The sequence below is a fragment of the Girardinichthys multiradiatus genome, chromosome 21 (genome assembly GCF_021462225.1).
Source record: "Girardinichthys multiradiatus isolate DD_20200921_A chromosome 21, DD_fGirMul_XY1, whole genome shotgun sequence".
Taxonomy (NCBI): domain Eukaryota; kingdom Metazoa; phylum Chordata; class Actinopteri; order Cyprinodontiformes; family Goodeidae; genus Girardinichthys; species Girardinichthys multiradiatus.
Window position 1 is genome coordinate 24,923,046 of NC_061813.1, and position 25,713 is coordinate 24,948,758.

At 39.9% G+C, this 25,713-nt stretch overlaps 2 protein-coding genes across 7 annotated transcripts; both read left to right on the forward strand.

Moving 5' to 3' along the window:
* The first annotated feature begins 5,622 nt into the window (after nucleotides 1-5,622).
* On the forward strand, nucleotides 5,623-10,688 carry LOC124858307. The gene is made up of 8 exons (XM_047350297.1): nucleotides 5,623-5,754; nucleotides 5,996-6,115; nucleotides 6,244-6,388; nucleotides 6,510-6,623; nucleotides 6,728-6,872; nucleotides 9,541-9,689; nucleotides 9,769-9,908; nucleotides 10,526-10,688. The coding sequence occupies exons 2-8, from the start codon at nucleotides 6,016-6,018 to the stop codon at nucleotides 10,675-10,677; spliced, it is 945 nt and encodes a 314-aa protein (XP_047206253.1). The 5' UTR covers nucleotides 5,623-5,754; nucleotides 5,996-6,015; the 3' UTR covers nucleotides 10,678-10,688.
* A 1,677-nt stretch (nucleotides 10,689-12,365) lies between these two features.
* si:ch211-161h7.4 (triadin) lies at nucleotides 12,366-25,374 on the forward strand. 6 transcript variants are annotated; one of them, XM_047350487.1, is made up of 15 exons: nucleotides 12,366-12,787; nucleotides 13,324-13,367; nucleotides 13,817-13,881; nucleotides 13,978-14,129; nucleotides 15,911-15,971; nucleotides 16,168-16,333; nucleotides 17,210-17,374; nucleotides 17,493-18,127; nucleotides 18,691-19,185; nucleotides 19,484-20,030; nucleotides 20,115-20,188; nucleotides 21,069-21,209; nucleotides 21,530-21,690; nucleotides 21,777-21,867; nucleotides 25,057-25,374. In XM_047350487.1, exons 1-15 carry the CDS (start codon nucleotides 12,764-12,766, stop codon nucleotides 25,146-25,148), a joined length of 2,913 nt encoding a protein of 970 aa, XP_047206443.1. In that variant the 5' UTR covers nucleotides 12,366-12,763; the 3' UTR covers nucleotides 25,149-25,374. The 6 variants fall into 6 exon arrangements, with proteins under 6 accessions (XP_047206443.1, XP_047206442.1, XP_047206445.1 ...); XM_047350486.1 differs by having other exon boundaries at nucleotides 12,368-12,787; nucleotides 17,207-17,374; XM_047350488.1 differs by lacking the exon at nucleotides 13,324-13,367 and having other exon boundaries at nucleotides 12,370-12,787; nucleotides 17,207-17,374.
* The last annotated feature ends 339 nt before the right edge of the window (nucleotides 25,375-25,713 follow it).

The following is a 25,713-nucleotide window of genomic DNA, read 5'->3' on the forward strand; positions in this document are numbered from 1 at the left end:
TTTAAAAAGGATCCTGACGATTGTCATAACAAAATTGATCAATTATAGCATTAAAAGATATGGCTGAGAAAACATATTCTGAAAAGAGATTGTTAAAAATTTCTTTGAATTCTTGAAGCTTCAAATTTGGCCATTTGTCTGTCTTTGATGTTTTGTCTTTGTTTTGTTGGAATGAATGTTTGTTTATATGTTGCATGAAACAATAATCCATGTTTAGAATAATGTTTCTAAGCATGGATTATTGTTTCAGATTGATTAAAACTTTGAGTTTTCAGGAGAGTTAAGAAGCAGCTTGTTTCTCAGGTAGGTGCATGTTAATAGCTAAGCAGTTTAAGTTACACTAATGTGGGATGGGATGAAGAAACTGTGGGTCCGCCCATAGGCTGTCAATCAGAGGTTAGTTCTGCCTGACTCCGCCCACCTACTAGGTTGGTTCATGCCTTTGTTGTCATGGTAACGCTCAGCACCTCCCTTCCTGAGTTTTAACACTGTTTAAGAGACAATAGAGTCAAAATGCTTGTAGTGATTGTTGCCTTAAAAACATGTTTTTTGGTATAATAATTAAGGATGTAGCATGACTTTTAGATTTATGTGTTTTATTACTAAAAGGTTAATGAAATAGTTTAAACTAGTTTGAAGAATTAGTTTTGCATGCAGAATCATTGGTGATTTATTAGATTGAAAGTTTCCCTGGTGCCATTAAGCTAACTGACAGTTCAAGATATGCAAAAGTAAGGAATATATTTTTGATAAAGAATCAGAGTCATGCCTTCATACTTGGTGGGAATTATTTATTTGATTCAATTTGTAGGGTTTATTCATCCAAATTACATTGGATGTCCATTAATCTAATACTCATCTTTGTACAAGACAAATCAGGATGATATGTGACTATTTCTAAGTGAGACATTGATGAACTGAATAATTAAAGTTTGTGTTTAGTTGTTGATGGAACTGAATTGCAGTTAAAAAAAACATCTGGATGTTCTTTATGTTGCTTTTCTTAAATTCATAGTGACACATAGTTATGTCAGAATTCATTTCTTTGGTTCTAGGTTATGTGATCTTGGTTACTAGAACATTTTTGTACAAACTTTTTGCTGGATTGTCGCATGGGTTGGACCCTGCGCCAGAAGAGGGGAATGTCAGAATAAAGTAGCATGGGGTTCCAAAAGTTGTAGCACTCATGGGAAAAAGGGTAGCTCATACCTCCAGTGAGGACTTAGTGACAATGCGAGAGAGACGTTGTACTTTGTTTATATAAATGGTGCATAGCTCCCTAAGACCACATTCTGAAAACCTCTCTGAAATTATGGTGTTGATTTTTTGTGAAATTTTACATCTCCACAGATTAGACCATTTTTGAAATTCTTTTTGGGTATTCTGAAACTATGAAATGTTGACCTGTAATCAGACCTTCCTCAAACATCATGTCACATTTTTGATATTCAGAATATTTAGCTGATGGTCACTGCTAGTATATCAGGTGAAGTCAGAAGATCAATTCTTTTGATTTTGTTGGATGTTTTGATGAAGTTCATGTAGTTAAGCACTTAGGTTTGAGAATGGGACTTTGAATTGAAAGTTAGCCAAGTGTTGTGAAGGCTCTACCTATTGTTCTCACTTATATGAGATTGAGACAAAGGACACAGGCAAATCTCAGTCCTTTTGAAGTGCTGTGTGGCAGGTCTCCTATTTTGGGCATGGGGATATTGCCAAGATAATTTTCTTCCACATCTTTGTGTGAAGATAGGATGTTGTTTTACTGTCAAAACCTGTCCACTGTGTTTTCTCAAGTTTCACAGACGGTGAAGGCTGCATTACCAGAAACGGCCACTTCCACCCTCCAGTCCTTTATTCCTGGCGACTGGATTCTGGTCAGAGAATTTAGGAGAAAACACAGGAAGTCCAGGCGCTGGAATGGCCCATATCAGATCCTACTAGACACCCAGGACAGCTGCAGGAAAGCTGCAGGAAAGCTCCAGCTCCTCCAGCTTCATCTGGCTTCCAGGACACGAGTCATCTTCCAACTGGATCATCCACGGCCTGAAAAGTGTGAGGACAGCGGACCACCACAAGATAAAGAACTGTAAGCTGATCACTGGCGAGTGATTGAAGAGGTGGTTGAAGAACACTGTTCTTACAAGGGCACAATAATCCCTTGGGCAGTGCCACGTTTTTCAGAATCTACTTAAGGCCATCGCATTGCCTGAAAGTTAGAAATCATAAGTTGGACTATGGAAGCCTAACTTCCAGCAGGTTAGAGTTCCTGTTTCTAAATATATTTCTAGAGGAGCTTCCTACGACCACCCACCTGTACCAGACTGGTAACAGGGCAGCTTGAAGCGCAGAAGCCACTCAGGAGAGGCAGCAGGATTTTTTTTAATTATTATTATTTTTTTTAAAGTTGTTTATAATTTGTTTTCTTTGAGAAAAAACTGTTTGCTTTCAGTACCAGAAGAAAGGACATTCCACTTCAAGGTCACGATGCAGTTAAATGGAAGATTGTCTGTTCTGATGCTAATGATTGGTATTTCAAGTATTTTTATAACTCTTGTGTTCATTTGGGAAAAGGTACAGCAAAGACAATGTAGGGCTAATTTGAGGAATTGTGCTAATAATACTCATCAGCGGATTCGAAGAGAGATCCATCACTTTTCTGACTACTATGATCATGCTGATAATGTCTGGTGGCAACTGATGCATCAAACCGTGAGGAAGATAAGAAATGATAGTTGCTATGTTTGTTGTTTGATTCCACGTGCTATTAATGATCAACCATTTTTGGTACCAGTTCCTATTGATACTACTTATGCTCTAGCTACTTTCTTTCCAGATAACCGGTTGGTGGAGGTCATTTTTCCTTGGGTGATGGTTTTGTAGAATTTTCTTTTAGTTTTGTGATTATCTTGTAATCAGAAGAAAGGAGTGTGATGGAAAATTCTTTTAAAATGCTCTGATATTCCCTTCACCTCTCTCATTTGTTTCTGTGTTGTATCACTCACAGGTGACCTTCCATCTACCTCTCACCTCTGACCTCTGTGTTTGATTAGTGTTCTGTTTTTATTAGCAGATGAACTCTAAATTCAAATGCTGGAGAGTTTCATGGTTAACCCTTCCTGAAGTGTATATTTCAAGGGAAGGTAGATGGGTGGCCTCATAAATAACTTTGTTAACTCTGACCCGGGGAGGGTCTAGGGGCCATATTTCTAAAACTCTTTGCAGTTGAGATAACACTGTCATGTTCTGGTATAAATACTGTGTGTAAATGTTGATCGGGGCTCTGTTTCAACTGACTTGCTTGGTGACAGAGTCATTCAAACGCTGAATGCCTTTGAATAAAACTTATTAAGACAAAGTCCGGATTTTCTCTTGTTATGAGTCAACTTCTACCCACTTTGATAAGAAAATTCCACAACACAAGAAACAAGGGACAGAGGACATGTTTGGCATAAACCAGATACATCATTCCAGGAAAAGAACCTCAACCAACTAAGGAGCATCGAAGTAGAAGTGTCATGGTTTAGTTTGCTGCAGCTGGCCAGCCCCAATACTTTCATTTATCAGAGGGTGCATGAAAAAATGCAGGAAAATGTAAGACTGTTATGAACGGGGGCCATGCAACACCACAATGATCCAAAATAAACCAGAAAATCCACCAAAGACTGACTGAGAGTTAGGAAATGAAAAGCGTGGGCCGAGTAAAAGCCTAGATCCTGATCTTCTTGAGATGCAGTGTGGTGACTTCAAGCAGACATGGAAGAACCACTGAAACATCTTCTAGCTAGAAGTGATGAGTGGGGCGAATTTTCAGACTGATGTCAGAGACTGGTAGATGTCTACAAGAAGTGTCTCACAGAACTTATGTTAACCTAAGGGGACAACATTCAGTATTTGAGGAAAGGGGGTCCTAACTTTTATTAGAAAAATTAAACTTTTTGTTGGTATCCTCTATGTAAAACAAGGTTAATATTAGCTGTTTATCTGTAATTTATTTGTGTTCTTTTCCAGAGATAATAAAAAAAAAAAAACACACATTTAGACATTAATATGTGAACATTTCTTTTAAAAGACATGTCATGGGGGACAAACACACAATACGGGGTGTCCAACTTATTTCTATTAGGTAAATTAATATTTGTAAGGTGAAGTTGAATGATTCTAAAAGTCAGTCAGTCGGTCAGTCATTTTCTACCGCTTATTCCATTGTGGGTCGCGGGGAAGCTGGTGCCTATCTCCAGCAGTCTATGGGCGAGAGGCGGGGTACACCCTGGACAGGTGATTCTAAAAGTCTCAGCTTGTAATAAAAATCTGGCTTTATTTTATTACTACTTTTCTGGAAGTTAAACAGTACACAATTATTGAGGTTAATATGCCTCAGTTGACTCTGTGATCCTACAGATTTAAAGAGCATCATTTCACAGTTACCTTTGAATTAATTTGGGATTACAATGATAAAAGAGGAGAACATTCCTTCTTTTTTACTGCAGTAATTCAAATCTAACATATGTGTTTATCTGTTCTGTAATTTGGTTACTATGAGTTATCGCGCTTTGCTTGGAGTCCGCTCCACTTGAAGGGAAGCTTCATGGAATAAATGTTATCAAATAAAACGGCTTTTTACTGAGAGGCTGTGACCTCCACATCTATGAGAAGTTGTTACTCTTCAGCTGTATACTCTGTGTTGAAATAAAAGTAACAGAGGTAAGTAAAACCATTTATTGTAGGGAGTAGAGCCAGCACTGAACAGAATCAAACTGGAAACATCTCAAACAAAAATATATATGCAAATGTAAAAGCTTAGGAACCAACATTTGGGCCCTTCAGCTGGTCTGTAGCCCATGATCCTCCTTTGTTGTGTTTTCTTGTCTGTTTCTTTGCACTCCCTGTTCAGTTGCTGTATTCATTTTAGATTAGATTTATGGTTCATTTTGTGCTTATATATTTCTGTTACTGCTTCATGTTCCCACTCATCTGTGTTAATTAGCCTCCCTCCTTCAGTTGCTCCACATTTCATCTGATGAGCCCTACTAGTTCAATAGTCATTTCTCCACCCTGCCTCTGTATTTTTACTCTCTGGTTTTCATTGCTCACCACTGGATCCTCCTGTTTACTTCCTCCTCCATGTTCGTTTGCCCGGCTGCTCCATGCCAGTTACTCTACCTGTGGTCCATGTCTTGCCTTTTCTGTAAGTTAACTTGTTCACTTTTTATTAAATATTCAAACTCACCATGCGGCTCCCGCACTCCTGCTTGCACGTTGGTCCTGGTCATCCCCAGCCTAATATGACAAATCCTTTACCTAAAGTCAAATTTGCCAAAACATTCCTTGCAGTACGTGCAGCAGCAGAGCCAACAGTATGTCTGATGTAAGAAGGTACGACTTATTTGTTGAATGACGTCAGCTGATATAACAAAAATTACAAGCATAGTTTCAAATGTTTTTAGTTTCTGTTAAACAAAAAAGAAGCAATATTAATTAAAAAGCACCATAATTTTAATAAAGGAATGTGCAATAAATGTGTGTGTGTGTGTGTTCATGCTTCTGAAAATAACTGGACTTTCTGTAACAAGCAAAGTGTGCACATAAGATAAGAGCTGCACGTGACCCCCGGGTGGGTCATAAACGTTCCTCTTGCCTAACTGTAAGCCTTCTATATAACAGGCCGACTTTCCCCCCGATGCTCCGCATTTACTCTTTCTTTTCTCACTGGTAATTTGGTGGACATGAAGCGGGTGAGCAGGGGCAAACAAGGTATTTTATAGTTCAAGTTGCTGTATCCTATACATGTGTTGACTGTTTCCTGTCATGTTGCAAGTGTTTAATTGAATTCCATAAAATGCAGGGTGATGTAGCAACATGTGAATCTATGTGTAATGTTACACAAATCACTTTAAAACCTATATTTAAATATTTGCTTATAATGAAAAGGTTTTTTGTTTTCTTTTAGTATTCTAATATCTTTAGAAATGTATTTTCTTGTATTTGTCAATAGTATAATATCAGCAGACTACAATGGGAAAGCACAACTTTGGGCGTCTTGTTGCCATACTCATATCTGTTGGTGTCTTTGCAATAAGCCTGGTTTTCAATGGGCTGTCTGTGGTTGGAGTTGGTGAGTTAAATGATATTTTATCTCTTTTACTGTTGCTAGAAGATGTGAATTCTCCCTGCGGGATTATAAAATCAAAAATCATGCAAGTTTCTATTGAGTACGAATCAGTGGTTTTTCCTCTTTTACAGGTCCATATACAACAACCACGAGCAATGTGTCGGCAGTGTATGACACTGAGATCACCCCTTCAGGCTGGACCTTCAACATCTGGATTGTCATCTATATCTGGCTGGTGGCAATGATTGTCTACATTGTTTCCGGTCTTTGCAGAAGGTAGTGGGAACATTCTGACCATATTTTTTACATTTAAAAATAAAATGATGTTTTCAATAGCTCTGCAATGCTGATTAAGTACAAGTGATTTAAAGACTGTCCTGGTTGTTTTGTCCTGCAGAAATGGTTATGGATATGTCTACTGCAGCCCTGCAGTGTTACCCTATGGATTCTTCATCAGCTGGTGTCTCAATCAGGGATTTAATATTTCTTGGCTTCTTGTTTGGGACAGAGGGTAAGAGCCTCCTCCTGAAAGCATCAGGTCGCTTTGGCAACAATCTAAGATGAACCTCAAAATGAAACAGTTTCGGTGTTTAAATTTGTGTTTTCTGCTTGAAGACTGATGATTCCTGCACTCATTTTCCTTATCCTGATCATCTCTACAAACTACTCCATGGTTTGCTTCATCTGTCATGGACTTCACATTTATGGACCCTGGCTGAATAAGAACAGCAAAGTGGACCTGTGGCTCATTCGTGTGCTGGTAAGTGCTCGAAATGCAGGACCAGCCCAAGAAATAAGCAAACTAAACAGGTGCTAAAGGCCCGCAAAAGCATTAGTCTCTCTCCACCAAAATCAGGTTTACAAATATTGAAGAAACACACAAGTATCACTCAAAGAAGCATTCTGTTTTATAACATTACTTCTCTGCTAAGTCAGCATAAATATCTGAGCTTTGGCATTAAATGGGAAAAATATATATTAACATTTATTTTAAAAAAGCAAATACAGTTGAAACCAGATATTTACACATGCTGTATAAAAATATAATTTTCTCAATGTATGAGATTAAATCGACATAATTTTTGCTGTTTGCTAAATGCCAGAAGATTGAGTTAGATCTTTATTTAAATGTTATTTTAACCGTCTTCAGTTCAGACGTTTACATACATCTTTTTCTGGCTTCTTCCTTGGTGAGTGGCTTTTCATATATTGTCAGAATGGGACTCATTCAATGTGGGTAATGATCCTCTCTTACCAACTTCAGCCAGCATCTTTTCAAGGTCTTTGGCTTTGCTATTTTGCACCAAAACACGTTCATCTCTGGGTCACAGAACCTGTCTCTTCAGGATAAGTAGATGGATAGATAGGTACAGTAGCATACAAAACATACATCCGTACATTAAACATACATTGAGTCTAAATCCATAATAAAGTAAAAAATTTAGCTAAAAGTACCTGTTAACACCATAGCTGCACTAAACAGTTCAGCAGAGTACAAATAAAAGTGAAAACGAGCAGGAAGTGTTTATAAAGCCCTTGAATTGTTTAAATAGATAAAAGTGGCAGTTTAGGCTTCCACAAATCCAACCCAAGGATGAACCAAATTTGTGGTGTTCACAATTTTGATATCTTGGTGGACTTTATTTGATTTCCACAGGATGACACAAATGGAAGCAGTGTGTTTGAGATGTTTCCTTAAATGTGTGCTCATTCCTCAGGTGAGCATGCATTTAACTCAAATGTTATCATCATCATATGGGCCCCCCAAAGTTGTTTAGTTGTAGCAATCTTACCATGTGTAAATCACAGAATCTAAAAAAAGCTACATAACACAAACGCCTCCTCTCAGGCAGGTGGCTGAGGAGCATTTAGAGCATGACCACCAGGCTCAGAAACAGCTTCTACCCTGATGCTATCAGACTGCTGAACTCGAGCCACACTCTGTAGACTCTCACTACACACTGACTTGTACTAAACATTTCACCCACCAAAAGTGCAATATGTTACTCACTTATAGGTGCAATATTAAGGATTACCTTATGCTTTACATTTGTATTTAGTACTTTGCTAAGTTAATTTCAGCTTCACTGTTTACCAGTTTCGTTTTTTTGCTCTTTGCTGCATATATTTGTATTGATAGATTTAGCTCTGTATTTTATATTTAGTTTTCTTTTTACTTAAGTATTAGACTTGTTAAACAGGACCGGAGTCCGAATTTCATACCTTAACATGTAAATGTGAGCTGGTATGACAATAAAAATGTCGGGGAAGGACTGTGGGTCGGACCAAAGCACAGACAAGAGCTCGGTAGCCGCATCATAGTTACTTCCTAGTTGATTCATAAAAGTCCAATAGGAAACAAAACACACTGCAGGGATGAAACAAGGACTAGATCAAAACTTGCGCAAACCTGCAGGTACTCATAGCAAGGCATAGCATAGTCCAAACGAAGCATAGGTATCCAAAGCGTAGCATAAACGAAGCATGAACAAAGCATAGACATAGAAACGTAGCATAGAAACGTAGCATAAACGAAGCATAGACATCACCGACATAGAAACAAGGAACCAGCAAGGAACTAAACAAACAGAACAACTAATATACACAGAGCACAGAGAGGGGAACAAAAGGCAAGTAATCAAAGAAACAGGGAACAGGTGTGACAAGGAACAGGTGAAACAAATACAAAGGCTGAGGATGGGTGAAAGGACTGAAACAGAAAACACAAACTAAGCAAGAGAATAAATCAGAGGAGGAAATAAAGAACTAGAATAACTATGAACTAAAGTAAACAGAGAAACTAGAGGGGAACATAGAAACAATAACTTAAGAAATAAACAAAGAGCCATAAGGAGAATCAAAATTACAAAATAAACCAACAAGTCCAAAATGTCACTCCATGACAAAAAATCCTTGAATTCTGGAAAATGGTAATGAATGTCTCCTAAGCTCCCCTACCCCCCAAAAAATAAAAAACACAGCAAACTTATTTGAATGACTTAATAATTTAAATGAATTAATAAACCAACCATGAAAACAGCAGCTGGACAGAAGACCAACAGTTTAAAGTAGAAGCCATTTACAAGATTACATACATGTACAAAGTCACACACACATACACACACACACACGCGCAAAACAGTTAACATGTCTTTATATAGTCTGTTAATCTATTATATTGTTTTCTAGTTTTATTCTTTTATTATCTGTTATACATTAAATCTATGATGTTAGAAAGCACAAATCAAGCACTGATTTTAAATAACATTAGCTGAGCTCTGGTAGTTGGGAGGGCGTCAAACTGAATATTGTTAAGGGACCCATCCGAGGGCAGGCTCTGGCATAATCTGATTTTATTTTACAGAATTTAATGACCAAAAAAAGCTCCAAAAACATATAAGTCTTGCCCATTAAATCTGAATCTTCAGGTTCTTAATGGTGTGATGATATACACAACATGGACAACCATTGCAATGTTCCTCAACCTGACAATCGTGCTGAAATATGAAGCCAACATGTCCTCGGCAGACTCAGCCACACTCTCATACTCTCTTTTGACTGTTGTACTGCTTGCATGGTGAGTGTGGTTTAATTGAACATTTTTCATTTACAGAAGAAAAAGATTAACAGGGGTTTCTCAATCAATGCCTTTTCAGGTTCATTGTGGAAAACTTTGTCCTGGACAAGTATCTGCGGTATGTTTTTATTCCCTACGTTGTTGTGATCTGGGCTCTGACTGGAAACCTGGACAAGAATTATGACACCTCCTCACCCAGCCGCAATGGCATCTTCATTGGTAAGAAAAAGGGAAGCAAAAAGCATATGTAAATAATGAGAATGTTGGTAAAACAAAGTTGATTAAAGCAAATCTGATAAAAAAAAAATTTACTTTTGTCTGTGGCACCCCAATCCCACCACAATGTTGAGTAGCCACCCCCTTCTTGAACTACAACAGTTGTTTTTCGTTAAATGTTTTCGACACCTATCCAGGAGTTTTGGGTCTGCTATTCACATGGAGGCCCTTTCTCCCAGGAACATTCCAATTTAGAGAGGACAGATGGTTTGAAAGACGGATGAAGGAAGCCATCTTTGTCAAAAGAGAGAAACCGACACTGAATCAATGGGAAGGGTTGCGTTTCCAGCTTTCCACAATCTACACCCCTGCTTTTAAACTTGTTCCAAAAAAATTATAAAAGCAGTCTCATCAGTATCCTAGTAAACAAGTCACATGAAATAATGACCCAGAGAAGGACAGGCACATCCAGTGCACAACTCATGCAAGAACACCAGTGATTATTTGCAAGCTAAGATGAACTACTGAGTTCATGCTTAACATTTGAGGGCACAGAGCCATAAAGATCTAACCATAAGGGTATATAATAAAGCTCAACCTGACTGATTGTCTTCTTACAGCCGTCCTGCTGGCTGGATCCGGTGTGATGCTCGCCATTCGGATAGTTTTAGTGGTATGGAGAGACGTCAAGCAGCCACTCTTCGAAGACGCTGCTCCTGAAACCATGGAAGTGTCAGAAATTGCTGAGAAGCAGAAAAAGATATTTTGTTGAGATTTCTGTGTAAACAACATATTTCTGTGTATATTCTGGCACATTAACATGCACTCAATTTTCAGCTTTGACTGTCTGATCTATGAAACTCTAACGGTTGCCTAAACTCTAGGTAAGACTGGGATAGAAACACTGGGACTACGTTGCAATTACAGCAGTCCAGATAGGAAATGATGTGTTATTAATTGTCTTAAACATTTGTATATTTAAAATATTTTCTCCGCTTGTTTTTTGTTAAATTAAAACCTACATTCCAAAACCAGCCATTGTCCTCTTTTTACATTTGCCTTGCTTACTACTAAATGTTTTGTTTAAATCAGTTAAATTAGGATAATTTGCTCAGCGGGAAAAATCTCTAAATGTACAATTTTTTGCATTTTGCTTTTAGGTTAATGAACATCATTTAAGGAGTTTAATGGGTTATGTATATAGTTTTATTTCAAATCTGTTCCAAAAAATAAGTTCAACTCACACAAAAAATTTAGAAAAATCAAAACATTAATTTAAAGACTTTTAATTAGTTGGCAGAAAAATCCAGTGTTAAGTAATTATTGATCCCCCTTACAATCTCTTTGAAATAAAAATAACTACAGCATTTTTCTGATTTTTTGGACCCTGGGAAGCTTGTTAGTCTGTCTTTGAAAATCTCGTATTTTCAAAGAGACATTTTCTGGTAGAGACATTTTAGTCTCTTCCAGAAAATTGAAAATGCATTGCCACAATATGTCTTTCAGCACAATGATCCAACATTTATGGCCAAATAAAAATTGAATTGGTTCACAAGACACATCAACCTTCTTTCTTTGTCTTGCCAGTCCATAAAGCCTATAGGCAGAGCAAAAGAGAGGACGTGCAAAGATTAATGTTCAAAGATCCCTCTCTGTATGCTCCAACCTTGTGAAATGTTATGTTATAGTAGAGAACAAGCGCTCTCGTATTTTAAAAAATAAATACAATTTTCAAAGCGTGATGATGGTATTGGAATAAAAGATACATTTATTTTATTTATTGGTATACCCTGTGTGGCCAGCACCGAAACTGTTAAAGCTGCCAGATGTAAGTTGAAGACACAATGCACCAAAATATGGTCATCATCAATATAAAAAATAAATACATAGAGCAAATATAATATAAAAATTAAAAATCTTCTGGGTATTCATATACAATATAAATTAGGCTTTAAAGCGGAATAAAAACACCTTCTGGAACATGACATGCAAAATAATTATTCTTGTTTTAATTTTCCTGTTATGAGTTCATTTGTTTAAACATCAAATGTAAAAAAAAATAATTATGTGAAAAAGTACAAAACTAAGATTTTTACTTCTTGTTTTAATTACATGTAAAACGTCACACATCAGGAGCAACAAAGCAAAAGCTGTGAACACTCACGCAGAGCTCCAGGCAGTCAGATGCAAGGCCTAGACCAAGACATCTCTTAGAACAGTAGTTTATTATCAACATACAAAATGTGTTAAACATTACAAAAACTGAGAGCTATCTCGGGGGAAACGATCGTTCCCAAGCAAATGAACAACCCGTTGACATTCCTTGCAGTGCGTCATATCAATCTACAGGTGGCAGTCAAGTCAGGCAACTGACGCGTAGAAGAAGAAGCCGCTCTCGTAGCCCGATCTTAAAATCCTGAACGACGTCTTTCAGGCAAAAAGTCCCACAAATAGGACATATAAATTGTATCGTTATAAAATTGTATCGTTATGGTTATTAAGTGAGTTTAAGGTAACTCAAAAGGTACCAAAATATAACACGAAAAGACAGACTGAATGATGAAGTGAACGTGATTAAAAACGCCGCTACCCGTAAGACCAAACACAGGGTAAAGGTGACGACGAGTTTCTGCGCGGGCTATTTACAACTGCGCCATTGTTTCAGCGAATCCTGATAAAGGTTTAAAATTTAATGAAACTTTAATGATTACTTGCTTATATTTATCTAGTATATTGTCTAGTAGAGAGGTGGGTCCCATAAACGTATTTAGCAGGCTGAGGTCAACAGTTGTAGGGAAAATGAAGGCTACAGTTAGCTAGGTAGCGTCGTTTTACTTTAAAACACAGACAACATACAAATGGAGACAAAATATCCGGCTTTGGTGAGTCATGGTTTGTTTTCTTTCTGTCTTTGTGTCACCCATCTTTAGAAGGAGGGCTGCAGGCTAACCTATGCATGCTTTTACCCATGCTGTGTGTTTAACTGTAGTAGTTAACGAGGGTAATTTAATACGTTTTAAGTATTTTCAGGCGTTACATCAACTACTATTTGATCAAGACAATTTACAGTCAATAACAATTTGATTCTAAGTCCTCCCGATGTAGAACCACAATTGTATTCAATGATCCAACTACTATGCTTATTTCAGTGGAGCAGATGGTCTCTCGTCATATTGTGATATATGTTTTGTTTCGACCTGTGTTCTGATAACGAGGGCTCCGTCATATTTGTCTATATGATCTATGGGATAAGGTACTCACACATGAACAAAAGATCATTTGTTAAAGTGGCACAGAATCTAAAAGTGAACAAATAACACAACTAAAACTTGTGAACCAATAAAACCATCCAAATAAATGTACATTGGGATGTCTAAGACAGACAGTACTATGGCTCAAGGGTTTCCTCTGTTTACAGAAGAGACCCAGGAGAAAACTCTGCTTCAGTACAAAAAAGAAAAGGTATGCTTTTGTTCATTTAGGGAACAATTTGTCAAATTTGCTCTCAAAGTTCTTCTGATTATTTTAAATCTCATGTAACTGAGCGACATTTACATTCAGGAAAAGTTGATCATATATTTAGGATTTTATGTTTTCAGTTCAGGCTAGGCATATTCACATTATTATCATGATTAAACATTGTTGTATTTAATTAAACATTGTTGTATTTAATGCCCCTAAGAAGTCTCTACACATATGCTATTGCACTGTATTTTGTTTTTGTTTTACAGTTTAAAATCTTTTTATTTTCTGCCTGTAACCTGGTGCGAGGAATTTTATTGTATAAATGTTCAATGAAAGTCAAGGAATCTTGAAGCACATTTATTGGAATCATGTATTTCAACTACTTGTTTGAAAATGTATTTTTCTGTTATTTTAACTATAATTTTTGCTCGAACTTTATGTTTCAGTTTGTCTAGTCAACTGGGAGAAACCTTCACAAATCAGGGTGTCGACAAGATGTTTGATGATAAAGGTGTGACTGCTTACCTTTCTGTACTTGGTCATTTTGTTTAGATATCTAAGTGTGCTTAATTCTTATAATTTATAATTTTTTTTTTTTTTTTTACAGATGTTTGTGCGCTTGAGCCACACCCACCTTCTGTTTTGTTTCAGAGTTCTGATTCTGGGACAAACATCAGTGAAGCATCCATCTCTCCAGTCCCACAGGAAAAACACTCAGCTAAAGAACTTCCAGAACACCAGATTTCTTTGCAGTGTCAAGTCAGTACGATGATTTTTATCAGAAGTTACAGAGTATAGTCGTAATACTTTCTGACGTTTTAGTGTTATAAATGTCTTAGCGTCAAGTTATTGTATAACCACATTCATGTTTACAGGCTCAGCACCCGGCCGTTTGTTTGGGCTTTATGTACCTTACTTGAATTTGACACCATTTGGTTTAAAGGCTGGGGACTTGAGGTTGGACTCTTTCATCACCCAGGCTGAAGTCACCGAGGTGGTTAAAAAGCTCCGCGGTGACAAGGCTTCGGGGGTGGATGAGATCCGCCCTGGGTACCTCAAGTCTTTGGATGTTGTGGGACTGTCATGGTTGACACGCCTCTTCAATATTGCGTGGCGGTTGGGGACAGTGCCTCTGGACTGGCAGACTGGGGTGGTGGTCCCCCTTCATAAGAAGGGTGACCGGAGGGTGTGTTCCAACTACAGGGGGATCACACTCCTCAGCCTCCCTGGTAAGGCCTACACCAGGGTATTGGAGAGGAGAGTCCGGCTGATAGTCGCACCTCGGCTTCAGGAGGAGCAGTGTGGTTTTCGTCCCGGCCGTGGAACACTGGACCAGCTCTATACCCTCTACAGGGTGCTTGAGGGTTCGTGGGAGTTTGCCCAACCGGTTCACATGTGTTTTGTGGACCTGGAGAAAGCATTCATGACTGTGTCCCTCGTGATGCCCTGTGGGGGGTGCTCCAGGAGTATGGAATCGGGGGCCCTTTATTAGGGGCCATCCGGTCCCTGTACGAGCGGAGCAGGAGTTTGGTCCGCATTGCCGGCACTAAGTCGGACCTGTTCCCAGTGCATGCTGGACTCCGGCAGGGCTGCCCTTTGTCACCGGTCCTGTTCATAACTTTTATGGACAGGATTTCTAGGCGCAGCCAAGGGCCGGAGGGGGTCTGGTTTGGGGACCAGTGGATTTCGTCTCTTCTTTTTGCGGATGACGTGGTCCTACTGGCCCCATCTAGCCAAGACCTACAGCATGCGCTGGGGCGGTTCGCAGCCAAGTGTGAAGCGGCTGGGATGAGGATCAGCTCCTCCAAGTCCGAGGCCATGGTTCTCAACCGGAAAAGGGTGGTTTGTCCTCTTCAGGTTGGAGGGGAGTTCCTGCCTCAAGTGGAGGAGTTTAAGTATTTCGGGGTCTTGTTCACGAGTGAGGGAAGAATGGAGCGGGAGATCGACAGACGGATCGGTGCGGCTGCCGCAGTAATGGGGGCGCTGTGCCGATCCGTTGTGGTGAAGAGAGAGCTGAGCCGAAAAGCGAAGCTCTCGATTTACCGGTCGTTCTACGTTCCTACCCTCACCTATGGCCATGAACTTTGGGTCATGACCGAAAGAACGAGATCCCGGATACAAGCGGCTGAAATGAGCTTCCTCCATAGGGGGGCCGGGCACTCCCTTAGAGATAGGGTGAGGAGCTCGGCCATCTGGGAGGGGCTCGGAGTAGAACCGCTGCTCCTCCACATCGAGAGGAGCCAGTTGAGGTGGCTCGGGCATCTATACTGGATGTATCCTGGACGCCTTCCTCGGGAGGTGTTCCAGGCACGTCCCACCGGGAGGAGGCCCAGGGGACGGTCCAGGACACGCTGGAGGTACTATGTCTCTCGGCTGGCCTGGGAACGCCTTGGGCTCCACCCGGAGGAGCTGGAGGAGGTGTCTGGGGAGAGGGACATCTGGGCGTCTCTGCTGAGTCTGCTGCCCCTGCGACCCGGTCCCGGATAAGCAGAAGACGACGAGTACGAGTGGTTTAATTTAACTTGTTTTACATTTTATAGGGTCCCCGTAGACATTTTCAGCTCCCTGCAACAAGCTCACCAATATCTAAACTGGACGCTGGTAAGATATTCATCCAATAAAATTTTTTTGTGTGGCACATTTAAAGGCAACAACAGTGGACCTAAAGTGCTTCGCAAGAGCAATAAATAAAATACTTTACATGTTTACAGGAATCTCCCTGTTTGTGTTGTGTAGTGGTGTTTCTCTTTTTTTAAAATGCAGAGCTCTTAGTTTTTATTTCTCTGTTTTTTGAAAGATTCGGGCATCCCGTTCAAAGCACACGGGCCAATTAAGACTTCCAGTCCAAAAGAACACAATGGTGTCACCCCGATTCTTTTTAACAGCGAAGATGAGGCAGAAGAACCACAAGCACACCCCGTACCCACCCAGAAGCCTCAATGCGATGGACAAGGAACTGAGGAGTACGAGCGTTTATTTTATTCTTTCCTACTTGTCAGAAAGACAAATAATTGAGATAAACTATGAGTTTAAATTTGTATCTCTTTAGTGTTTTTTTTTCATAGAGTTTCAACTGTTCGTTTTATGTCTAGGAATGATGACTGTGAACTGGAGTGTCTTCTAAGCAGGTTTGCCCTGACCAAGGTGTTCAGTCACAAAGCAATGTTACAGATTCCAGAATAAGCCTTTTTTTCCTGCTTTTGACACCAAAACAGTTTTTTCAGTTTTATTTTTGAGCTTTGGTTGGATGTAAGTGCAGAAATCCCAAACAAGGTTTATTTAAGAAATGGTTTTGAGGCTTTGATAGAATGATCACAAATTAACTTAATGATCATCTTTAAAATGCTTAACCTAACGAGCATCTTGCTGACCCATGAAAATACTTTAATCCCAGAGTGTCAAACTTCAGTCCTCGAGGGCTGGTGTCCTGCAACTTTCCTGGTCCAAAACAGCTAAGCAGGACTCGGGCCCTTAAGGACTGGAGTTTGACACCCCGGGCTTATAATATTTCACCTGCTATAAGCAAACTACAAAAAGTATCTATTACAACAATAAAAGCGCCTCACAATCACATAAAAGTCTAGGATTAAATCCACCTTAAAAAAAACAAATGTATCTAAACTAATTTCTTTGCTAGGGCTAAACATAAAAACCTTCAGTTATAGCTAAAACTCCAGCTGAAAAAGTAAAAGCCTGAAAAAGCTTTATTTGGGTTATTCCTCCCACAGTATGGGTTAAAAACCAATTGTACATCTGTGGAAACAGTATAATGTGCCATCATTAATAGTTTTTGTAAATCGATTGAATGAGTATTTTCTGTTTTGTTTGTTCAACAGCAGGGATGAAAACATCAAGAAATCAGTTGGAGAAGCGAGAAAGAAGCCTGAAGATGCTTCTAGAAGAAAGTCCACTCAGCCACCTGCAGAACCGTCCTCATGTGGAGGAAAGGACATGGCTGGTTTCCTCAAGACGTTCCAACTGACGAGAACGTCCAAACCATCATGGTAAACAAAGATAAAAGCACCCCATAATAATCTGTTTAAGTGGATCATTATTAGAAACATACGTTGTCATTTTTTAATGAATGACACACTTATGTGTTTTTTTTTTTTTTTTTTTAAGTTCCCAGAAACCTCCAGTGAAAGCGCCGCCTCTTCTTCCTCCTTCTTCTCCAGAGCCAGAGGATGATTTTCTGATTCTGGAAGACGATGCACCGCTTCAGTTTTCCATTCCAAGAAAAAGTGCCTCGAGTAAGAGACACCGGCTGAGCAAGAGCTCCAGCTCTAACAAAGAGAGCTCAACAGACAAGGAGACAAAAGATGGTCCTGTAGAGGTTCCACAGAAACAAAAGGAAGTGGAAATGGCCACCAGCAAACTGGACGGTCAGGCTGTTCATCAGAAAATGACGAAGAAGAAAGACAAAGAGAAAAATCTTGAGGTGGTTAAGTCTGACAATGACAAAGGAGATTCACCCACTCACCAGGATCTTCCTGCAGACGAAACAATTGTGGAGCCAGAAGAAGAACCTGCCCAGAAAACTGGAACAAAGAAACACAAGTCCACCAAGAGGAAGAATTTAAAAGGCGAGAAAGACATTGCTGCAAAAGGTGGAAGAAACTCATTAAAAGAGAAGAGAAAACAGGCTGAAGCATCTAAAGCTGTGTGGGAGACAGAACATGGCAATGTGTTTAGACAACTAATCCAGGGGAACAATGTTCAGGAGGCAGCAGATACTGAAGATCTGAGTGACTTTACAGGTAAGATCATCACCTCAGCTGGCATTGGTGGTTTTCTGTCTGTTTACCCTTTACTCCCAGTTCTTATGAATTTAATTTAATTTTACTTCATTCGTCATGGTCAGTTTGGTAGATTCTCATTTCAGAAACATGCAAGTGGTTAATTAGTAGGTCAGGAAAATAGTGTAAATTGTACAAGACACATTTAGAGAGAGGTTTCTGTTAATAATTTAGAAATCTTTCACGCTAGATTTTAGAACTGAGAGGTTGGCATGATGGTGGCCATATTAGGTTTGTTGTCACTTTATAAAATCATATGATGCTTCATTCACTGGACAGATTAGACCTTTATTACCTTTAGTAAAAATGCCATCAAAGAAAATCTCAAAACATCATAACACATATAACCTGATCTTAGTTAGGTTAAGTTTAGTAAACCTAAACATTTATTTTCCTAAACTTGATTATTTCTTGATATAGGCCATTGTGAATGCTGCACAATGCATCATGTTAGATGCTTTTGTCTTAGAACTCAAACAGTATATGTGTAAATACATTTTTTTGATCTTCTTGCTACCCTGCAGACAAACACATAAACTTTGTAGTGAATGAAGAGGCCAAGCAGGACAAAAAGTCGGCCGCATCCACAAGCAGCTCATCTGAAGATGCTCAGCTTCTCAGAAAGAGAAAGAGGAGACAGCCTGGGGAGTGGTGGATGAGTTGCCCTCAGAGCCGAGAGAGAACAGAAAACCTTCAAGCCCTCAAAAAGTCCAAACAGAACAGCAAAGAGCCCAGCACAGCAGTACCTTGGACTTTAAAGAACAAGAAAGACAAATTGTACTCAAGAAAAAACCCAAAAGAGCCCGTAAAGTTATCCAGCGATCATACGAATAAAGTTAAAGGGAATAATGGAAAACAGACTAAAAGGAGAAATGCAAGAGATGAGAAGATCAAAGAGATAGCAGAAAAAATCATTACAGCTAAAGCAGAGCTGGAGGATCAGCAGATCCCCGATGAAGACCCAGATCCGGAGTCAAGCCCCTTGGTCTTCTCAAAGAGAGACCACGGCATCAATTCAGGTAAGATCACAAGGGCTGATGGATAGATGGTTTCATCAGTTGTAGAATTTGGGGTTATCTGTATGAGTTTAGATGTCTAAAATAATAGAAAAACTCCCTGGAAAATAAATGCTATGTATTTTTGAAGTTAACTCAGCTTTATCCTGTTTAGATAAATGCATCCTAGTTTGGTTGTAAAAGTAGCCTAAATTAGAAATGGTAGTGGCAGTGCAAGATTTTTTTTTTGTTGTAGGAGGTGGGCTATTTCAAAAAGTCTATGATCAGACCTCCCGTGAAAATATATCTACCACATCTACAGGCCCTGCGTCTCAGCTGTGTCAACCAAAGGAGCAGCTGGGGGAAACTGAACCAACAAAACGAAGGAGCAAACCACCAGGTGATTGGTGGGTAGTTTCAACTGAGCCTAATGATTTGGAAATCATCGCCTCACAGCCTTGGCAGCCTCCCTTAAAGGAGCCCAAACATCAGAAGAAGCAGGAAAAACTGCCTAAGCAGAAGCCATCCAGACTTGGCGCTCCAAACAATGGCAATGTTGCATCAAAAACACCAGGGGGAGCTCCAGTGACTCATGTGAGGCCACTGTCTACTCCAAAGACCGTCAAACGCTGTCTTGAAACATTTGAAGACATGTTCACTTCGGTCGGGGAGACCCCCACTACGGCCACCAACAGAGATGCACGTCAGTGCAAAAGACGTAACGTCACGTCCCAGGCTGTAGAGGGGAGCCCTGATACCGGCCCTGCAACATACAGCAGGCCTGATGTACGCAGTGGAGCGGATGTTGATGAATGCTCACAGCCTGACCTGGAGATCCTACCGGAAAGAGCATGTCAGACTGAGGACACGTAAGGAAGAGGCCAGATTACTCCATCTGTCTTGACTCTTATCTAGGGTTTGGTTTGACTTTTTTTTGTTTTTTCCTTTAACAGCTTTAGAGTCCTCAGCAGTGGACCTTCCTCCATGATTGAGCTGGAAAAGTATGACTACGACGATGACGACATGAGTACGTTTCAATCATGCAGCAGTTTTCACTTCTTCATATTTCTGTTCTCCAATGTTCGCTTTCAGTCAGGCTGAAGGATGAAAACATATTTACAAGTTTCAGCAGAGCAGTATTGAACCATGTAAGAGAAATACGTTTTTAATGGTTGCCTAACACTTTAGCAGCGCAGCATCACACGCTGTGGTTATTGAGGTGCTCGTTTGTTTCACTGTTTGGTAAAATATGTAAAAGTGTTAAAATGATCAGTAACTTTATACTTTAAAAAAAATCACAATCATCCTCCAGGTAATAAAACAGATGGGAAACATTTGATCTCAAAATACTCCCTGCACCTGCATTATTGGTACCTCTGGTAAAAATGTGCAACAAATTTGAAATAAATCTTTTATTATAGCATATAATTAATAAGGAAAGCATTTTGAAAAATCCAATGTTCTCATGAAATTAATGTAAGGACTACAGACATTTTAGCAGAGATTCTGAGGGAAAGGAGCTGGTGAGAGGATACAGAAAAATGTAAAACACATTTGATCCCCTTCTCAGGTTGTAACGCTCTACTGCAGAGATTGGAAGATTGCATTCTCTACCGGCTCAGTGGAAAGCAGCGGTTTTCTGTTGATTTAATCAGACGACTTCACCTCATTTGACTTTCGCTCTTGTCAGGCTCAAAATGTGGGCATCCGCGCTGCAATATTTACACCAAGTCCCTCCAACTCCTGTAGGGGATAAAAAATGCAGAGCCTGGGGTTTCTGACTCCGGGGTGTTGCTCACATTGACGTTGAAGTTGTACGGCTAATGCTGTTCCATTAACCTCACTTGCATTGAATGTAACGGCTCCTGAAAGGACATTTTTCTGACCAATTGCCTCCCGTGTTCCAGAGTTGCCGTCATCCAGGGTTCGAACTTGGCTGTCTGTGTCTGATTTTTGCGCTCCTCCCCTCGAAATGCTGGCCCTACACTCAAAGGATAAGGAATACCTCACTGAATGGTTCCAGAATCTCTGGTCCACAGGAACTGGCGGTAAGAACATGTTTCTATCACCTAGGATTTAATTACAGGTCGTCTTGATACTCTTATGTCACAGGTGTCAAACTCCAGTCCTCGCGGGCCGGTAACCTGAATCAAATAACTAGGTCATTAGCAGGACTCTGGAGAACTTGACTGCATACTGAGGAGGAAAGGCAGCTATTTGTTTGAGGTGTGTTGGACCAGGGACACATCTAAAAGCTGCAGGACACTGGCCCTCGAGAACTAGAGTTTGACACCTGTGCTCTATGTGATGTGTTACAATAGTACAAAATAATGAACGGGTCAAATGTTTCAATGTAATTCGGCTGCAGGAGGCACTACAGTCACTCCTGACCAGTTTCAGTGGTACTTCTACCAAGACCGAGCCCTGGGTATCCAGGTGGACATTAACAGCAGCTCCATCTGTTCTGGAAAGCTGGTGATGGGCTCATACATGAAGAAACCCCTCTGGGTGGATCACAGTGCTACAACAGTCAGTACACGTCTCACTCTCCTTCCCACATGTGAGAATACTAGTCACTTTATTTCTAAATTTTATTTTTTCTTCATCATTTCAAGATTTTCAACTTATTAACAAACGCGGTGAGTGTTACGGTCGATGGCAGTGCGTCTCACTACAGCGCTGGAGAAGCTTTTATGGTGGAGTGTGGTAAGAATAACATATTGTTACTTTCGCAGAATTAGGGCACAAATAAAGTCCCTCCTTTTGAACCGTGTCAAGAGACATAAAGTGTGTTTAAAAAATTAGCCTGTGTGTGTGAACATATGAATATTTAAAGTCAATATGAACAATACTGAGATTCAGGAGATATAACCGAACAATTTAAACTGAAGAAAAGATGGTTTAAAACTTACTGTAAAATGTTGTTTTAAATAAGGGGCACCTTCTGTTGAGGACCAAATGAGGACAGAGCTACGTTTATTCCCACGCAATATGATTAAAATGACACGTATCAAATCAGACGCACATGATTAGAGGGTCAGTACTCAGCCTTTTTGAAGGCAGTTTGTCCTGTTTAAATCTGAGCCATTTAGTCTGGACTCCTCCTGACTGTTGAAGTGAGAGTAAACACATACAGGTCCTTCTCAAAATATTAGCATATTGTGATAAAGTTCATTATTTTCCATAATGTCATGATGAAAATTTAACATTCATATATTTTAGATTCATTGCACACTAACTGAAATATTTCAGGTCTTTTATTGTCTTAATACGGATGATTTTGGCATACAGCTCATGAAAACCCAAAATTCCTATCTCACAAAATTAGCATATCATTAAAAGGGTCTCTAAACGAGCTATGAACCTAATCATCTGAATCAACGAGTTAACTCTAAACACCTGCAAAAGATTCCTGAGGCATTTAAAACTCCCAGCCTGGTTCATCACTCAAAACCCCAATCATGGGTAAGACTGCCGACCTGACTGCTGTCCAGAAGGCCACTATTGACACCCTCAAGCAAGAGGGTAAGACACAGAAAGAAATTTCTGAACCAATAGGCTGTTCCCAGAGTGCTGTATCAAGGCACCTCAGTGGGAAGTCTGTGGGAAGGAAAAAGTGTGGCAGAAAACGCTGCACAACGAGAAGAGGTGACCGGACCCTGAGGAAGATTGTGGAGAAGGGCCGATTCCAGACCTTGGGGGACCTGCGGAAGAAGTGGACTGAGTCTGGAGTAGAAACATCCAGAGCCACCGTGCACAAGCGTGTGCAGGAAATGGGTTACAGGTGCCGCATTCCCCAGGTCAAGCCACTTTTGAACCAGAAACAGCGGCAGAAGCGCCTGACCTGGGCTACAGAGAAGCAGCACTGGACTGTTGCTCAGTGGTCCAAAGTACTTTTTTCGGATGAAAGCAAATTCTGCATGTCATTCGGAAATCAAGGTGCCAGAGTCTGGAGGAAGACTGGGGAGAAGGAAATGCCAAAATGCCAGAAGTCCAGTGTCAAGTACCCACAGTCAGTGATGGTCTGGGGTGCCGTGTCAGCTGCTGGTGTTGGTCCACTGTGTTTTATCAAGGGCAGGGTCAATGCAGCTAGCTATCAGGAGATTTTGGAGCACTTCATGCTTCCATCTGCTGAAAAGCTTTATGGAGGTGAAGATTTCATTTTTCAGCACGACCTGGCACCTGCTCACAGTGCCAAAACCACTGGTAAATGGTTTACTGACCATGGTATCACTGTGATCAATTGGCCTGCCAACTCTCCTGACCTGAACCCCATAGAGAATCTGTGGGATATTGTGAAGAGAACGTTGAGAGACTCAAGACCCAACACTCTGGATGAGCTAAAGGCCGCTATCGAAGCATCCTGGGCCTCCATAAGACCTCAGCAGTGCCACAGGCTGATTGCCTCCATGCCACGCCGCATTGAAGCAGTCATTTCTACAAAAGGATTCCCGACCAAGTATTGAGTGCATAACTGTACATGATTATTTGAAGGTTGACGTTTTTTGTATTAAAAACACTTTTCTTTTATTGGTCGAATGAAATATGCTAATTTTGTGAGATAGGAATTTTGGGTTTTCATGAGCTGTATGCCAAAATCATCCGTATTAAGACAATAAAAGACCTGAAATATTTCAGTTAGTGTGCAATGAATCTAAAATATATGAATGTTAAATTTTCATCATGACATTATGGAAAATAATGAACTTTATCACAATATGCTAATATTTTGAGAAGGACCTGTATAATGAGATCCAAAGAGCTGCCCGAGGCCTTCAGAAAGAAGATTGTAGCAGCTTGTGAGTCTGGTAAAGGATATAAAGAGATCTCACAGTAATAAAGAATCAGCCGTTCCACTGTATGGACAATACTCTACAAGTGGAGGAGTTTCAGGACAATTGCCAACGTGCCCAGGTCTGGCTGTCTAATTAAGTTCACTCAGAAGGTAGATCACAAAATGCTGAGTCTAAAAACCCTAAAATGGAACCATGGGACCCAAAGCAGGAACTTGCTACAGTTTAAATGAAGGTGCAATCAGAAGAGACTGCACAGGTTCAATGAATGAGGTGCAAGAACAAAACCTTTGCTGTCTCAGAAAAACATGAATGCCAGACTAAAGTTTGACAGAGAGAACGCAGACAAAGGCTGGGACGTCTGGAATAATTTTCATTTGACAGATGAGTCCAAAACTGAATTATTTAGGTGCCAGAAGAGTGAACGTGTTTGGCATCAACCAAACCTCATACCTCCCGATGAGCATGGAGGTGGATGTGTCATGGTTTGGGAATGCAGGATCTGGACTGCTCACCATCATATAATTCAATATCAATTGTCCCATCTGGAAAGATTTAAGATGAAGCATAACGGGACCCTGCTACATGACCCAAAACACACATGCGTAGGACTGGCTGAGAACTAAGACTTGGAGAGTCCTGGACCTAGTCAAAGCCCAGATTTTGATACTATTGAGATGCTGTGGAGGGACTTCAAGCAGACGGTCCATGCGACAACCCCTCAAACGTGTAACAGATGAAAAGTGAGGAGTTAGACAAGCTTTCCCCAGACTGAGGTTAGAGTTGCAGGAATCATCTCGGAACATATTTCAACCAAAGGGGGTAACACTAGCTATAAGGGGTGGGCTGTGCTAAATGTTTCATCAGTTAAAATACACATTGTTGTTGATATTTTATAAGTAAAACAGGATTCATTTTTAGTGTAATGAATGAAATGCGATGAAATCACTTCCTTTTTCAGCCATGGATCATAACCAGATTAGACATCGACATCAGAGTGTCCTAGTTTTTTCACCAGCTTGTCTTAACATGTATCTTTATAAAGTTTTTAAGCGCTTAAAGCTAATATTTTTGTTGAACTCTTGCTCTTCTGTTCTTGCAGGACGAGCCTACAGCATCCACAACAAAAACGTACAGCCGGCTGCTCTTTATTTCACCCGGATGTTAGCCGAGAGTTCGGACAGAAGTAGTTAAAGTCATACAATTTATCTGCATGCACTGTAAAAAGGCCTATTGGTATGACTAATTTAATTTTAAAATGTAAGCTGTAAATACAAATTGTGTGTTTTTTTTGTTTTGTTTTTTTTTGCAGAAAATTTGAGGCAACTTTTCCTAAACTGAAGCTGTATGAATTTATAAAATTCTGCTTTAGCAGAGACAAAAAACAACAATTTGTAAATAAATTACTGCTCTTTTTGTATTGCTCATCGTTTTTTGTTTTTGATTTCACATGTAATTCCTTTAGTGAAATGTTATTTAGAATTGCAATGTTTTTGATATACTTTTAGTTAAAACAATTCATTCATTGTTTTTACCAGTAAGCGTAATAACGCTAATTTAGCCAGTAGTTATCCTCTTAATTTATTCTGCATTAGCTTACGTTTACATTTTTAGGTTGAAGAAACGAACTCTGTACAGAACAAAGGGGAAAAAAATGTAAGAAACAGTTAGGAAAGTATTGCAGTTGGAAAATATTTGTATATATTGCAAAGTTTAGAAGAAACACTGAGGGGGATTGTATCGCCAAGAAAGAAAATGA

Coding starts and splice junctions, on each gene's coding strand:
- si:ch211-161h7.4 (XM_047350486.1), top strand. CDS start 12,764: ATGGAGACAAAATATCCGGCTTTG. Junction 16,334..17,206: donor GATGGACAAGGAACTGAGGA/GTACGAGCGTTT, acceptor TTTGTTCAACAG/CAGGGATGAAAACATCAAGA. Junction 21,691..21,776: donor TGGATCACAGTGCTACAACA/GTCAGTACACGT, acceptor CATCATTTCAAG/ATTTTCAACTTATTAACAAA.
- LOC124858307 (XM_047350297.1), top strand. CDS start 6,016: ATGGGAAAGCACAACTTTGGGCGTCTTGTTGCCATACTCATATCTGTT. Junction 6,116..6,243: donor GCTGTCTGTGGTTGGAGTTG/GTGAGTTAAATG, acceptor CCTCTTTTACAG/GTCCATATACAACAACCACG. Junction 6,624..6,727: donor CTTCTTGTTTGGGACAGAGG/GTAAGAGCCTCC, acceptor TTCTGCTTGAAG/ACTGATGATTCCTGCACTCA.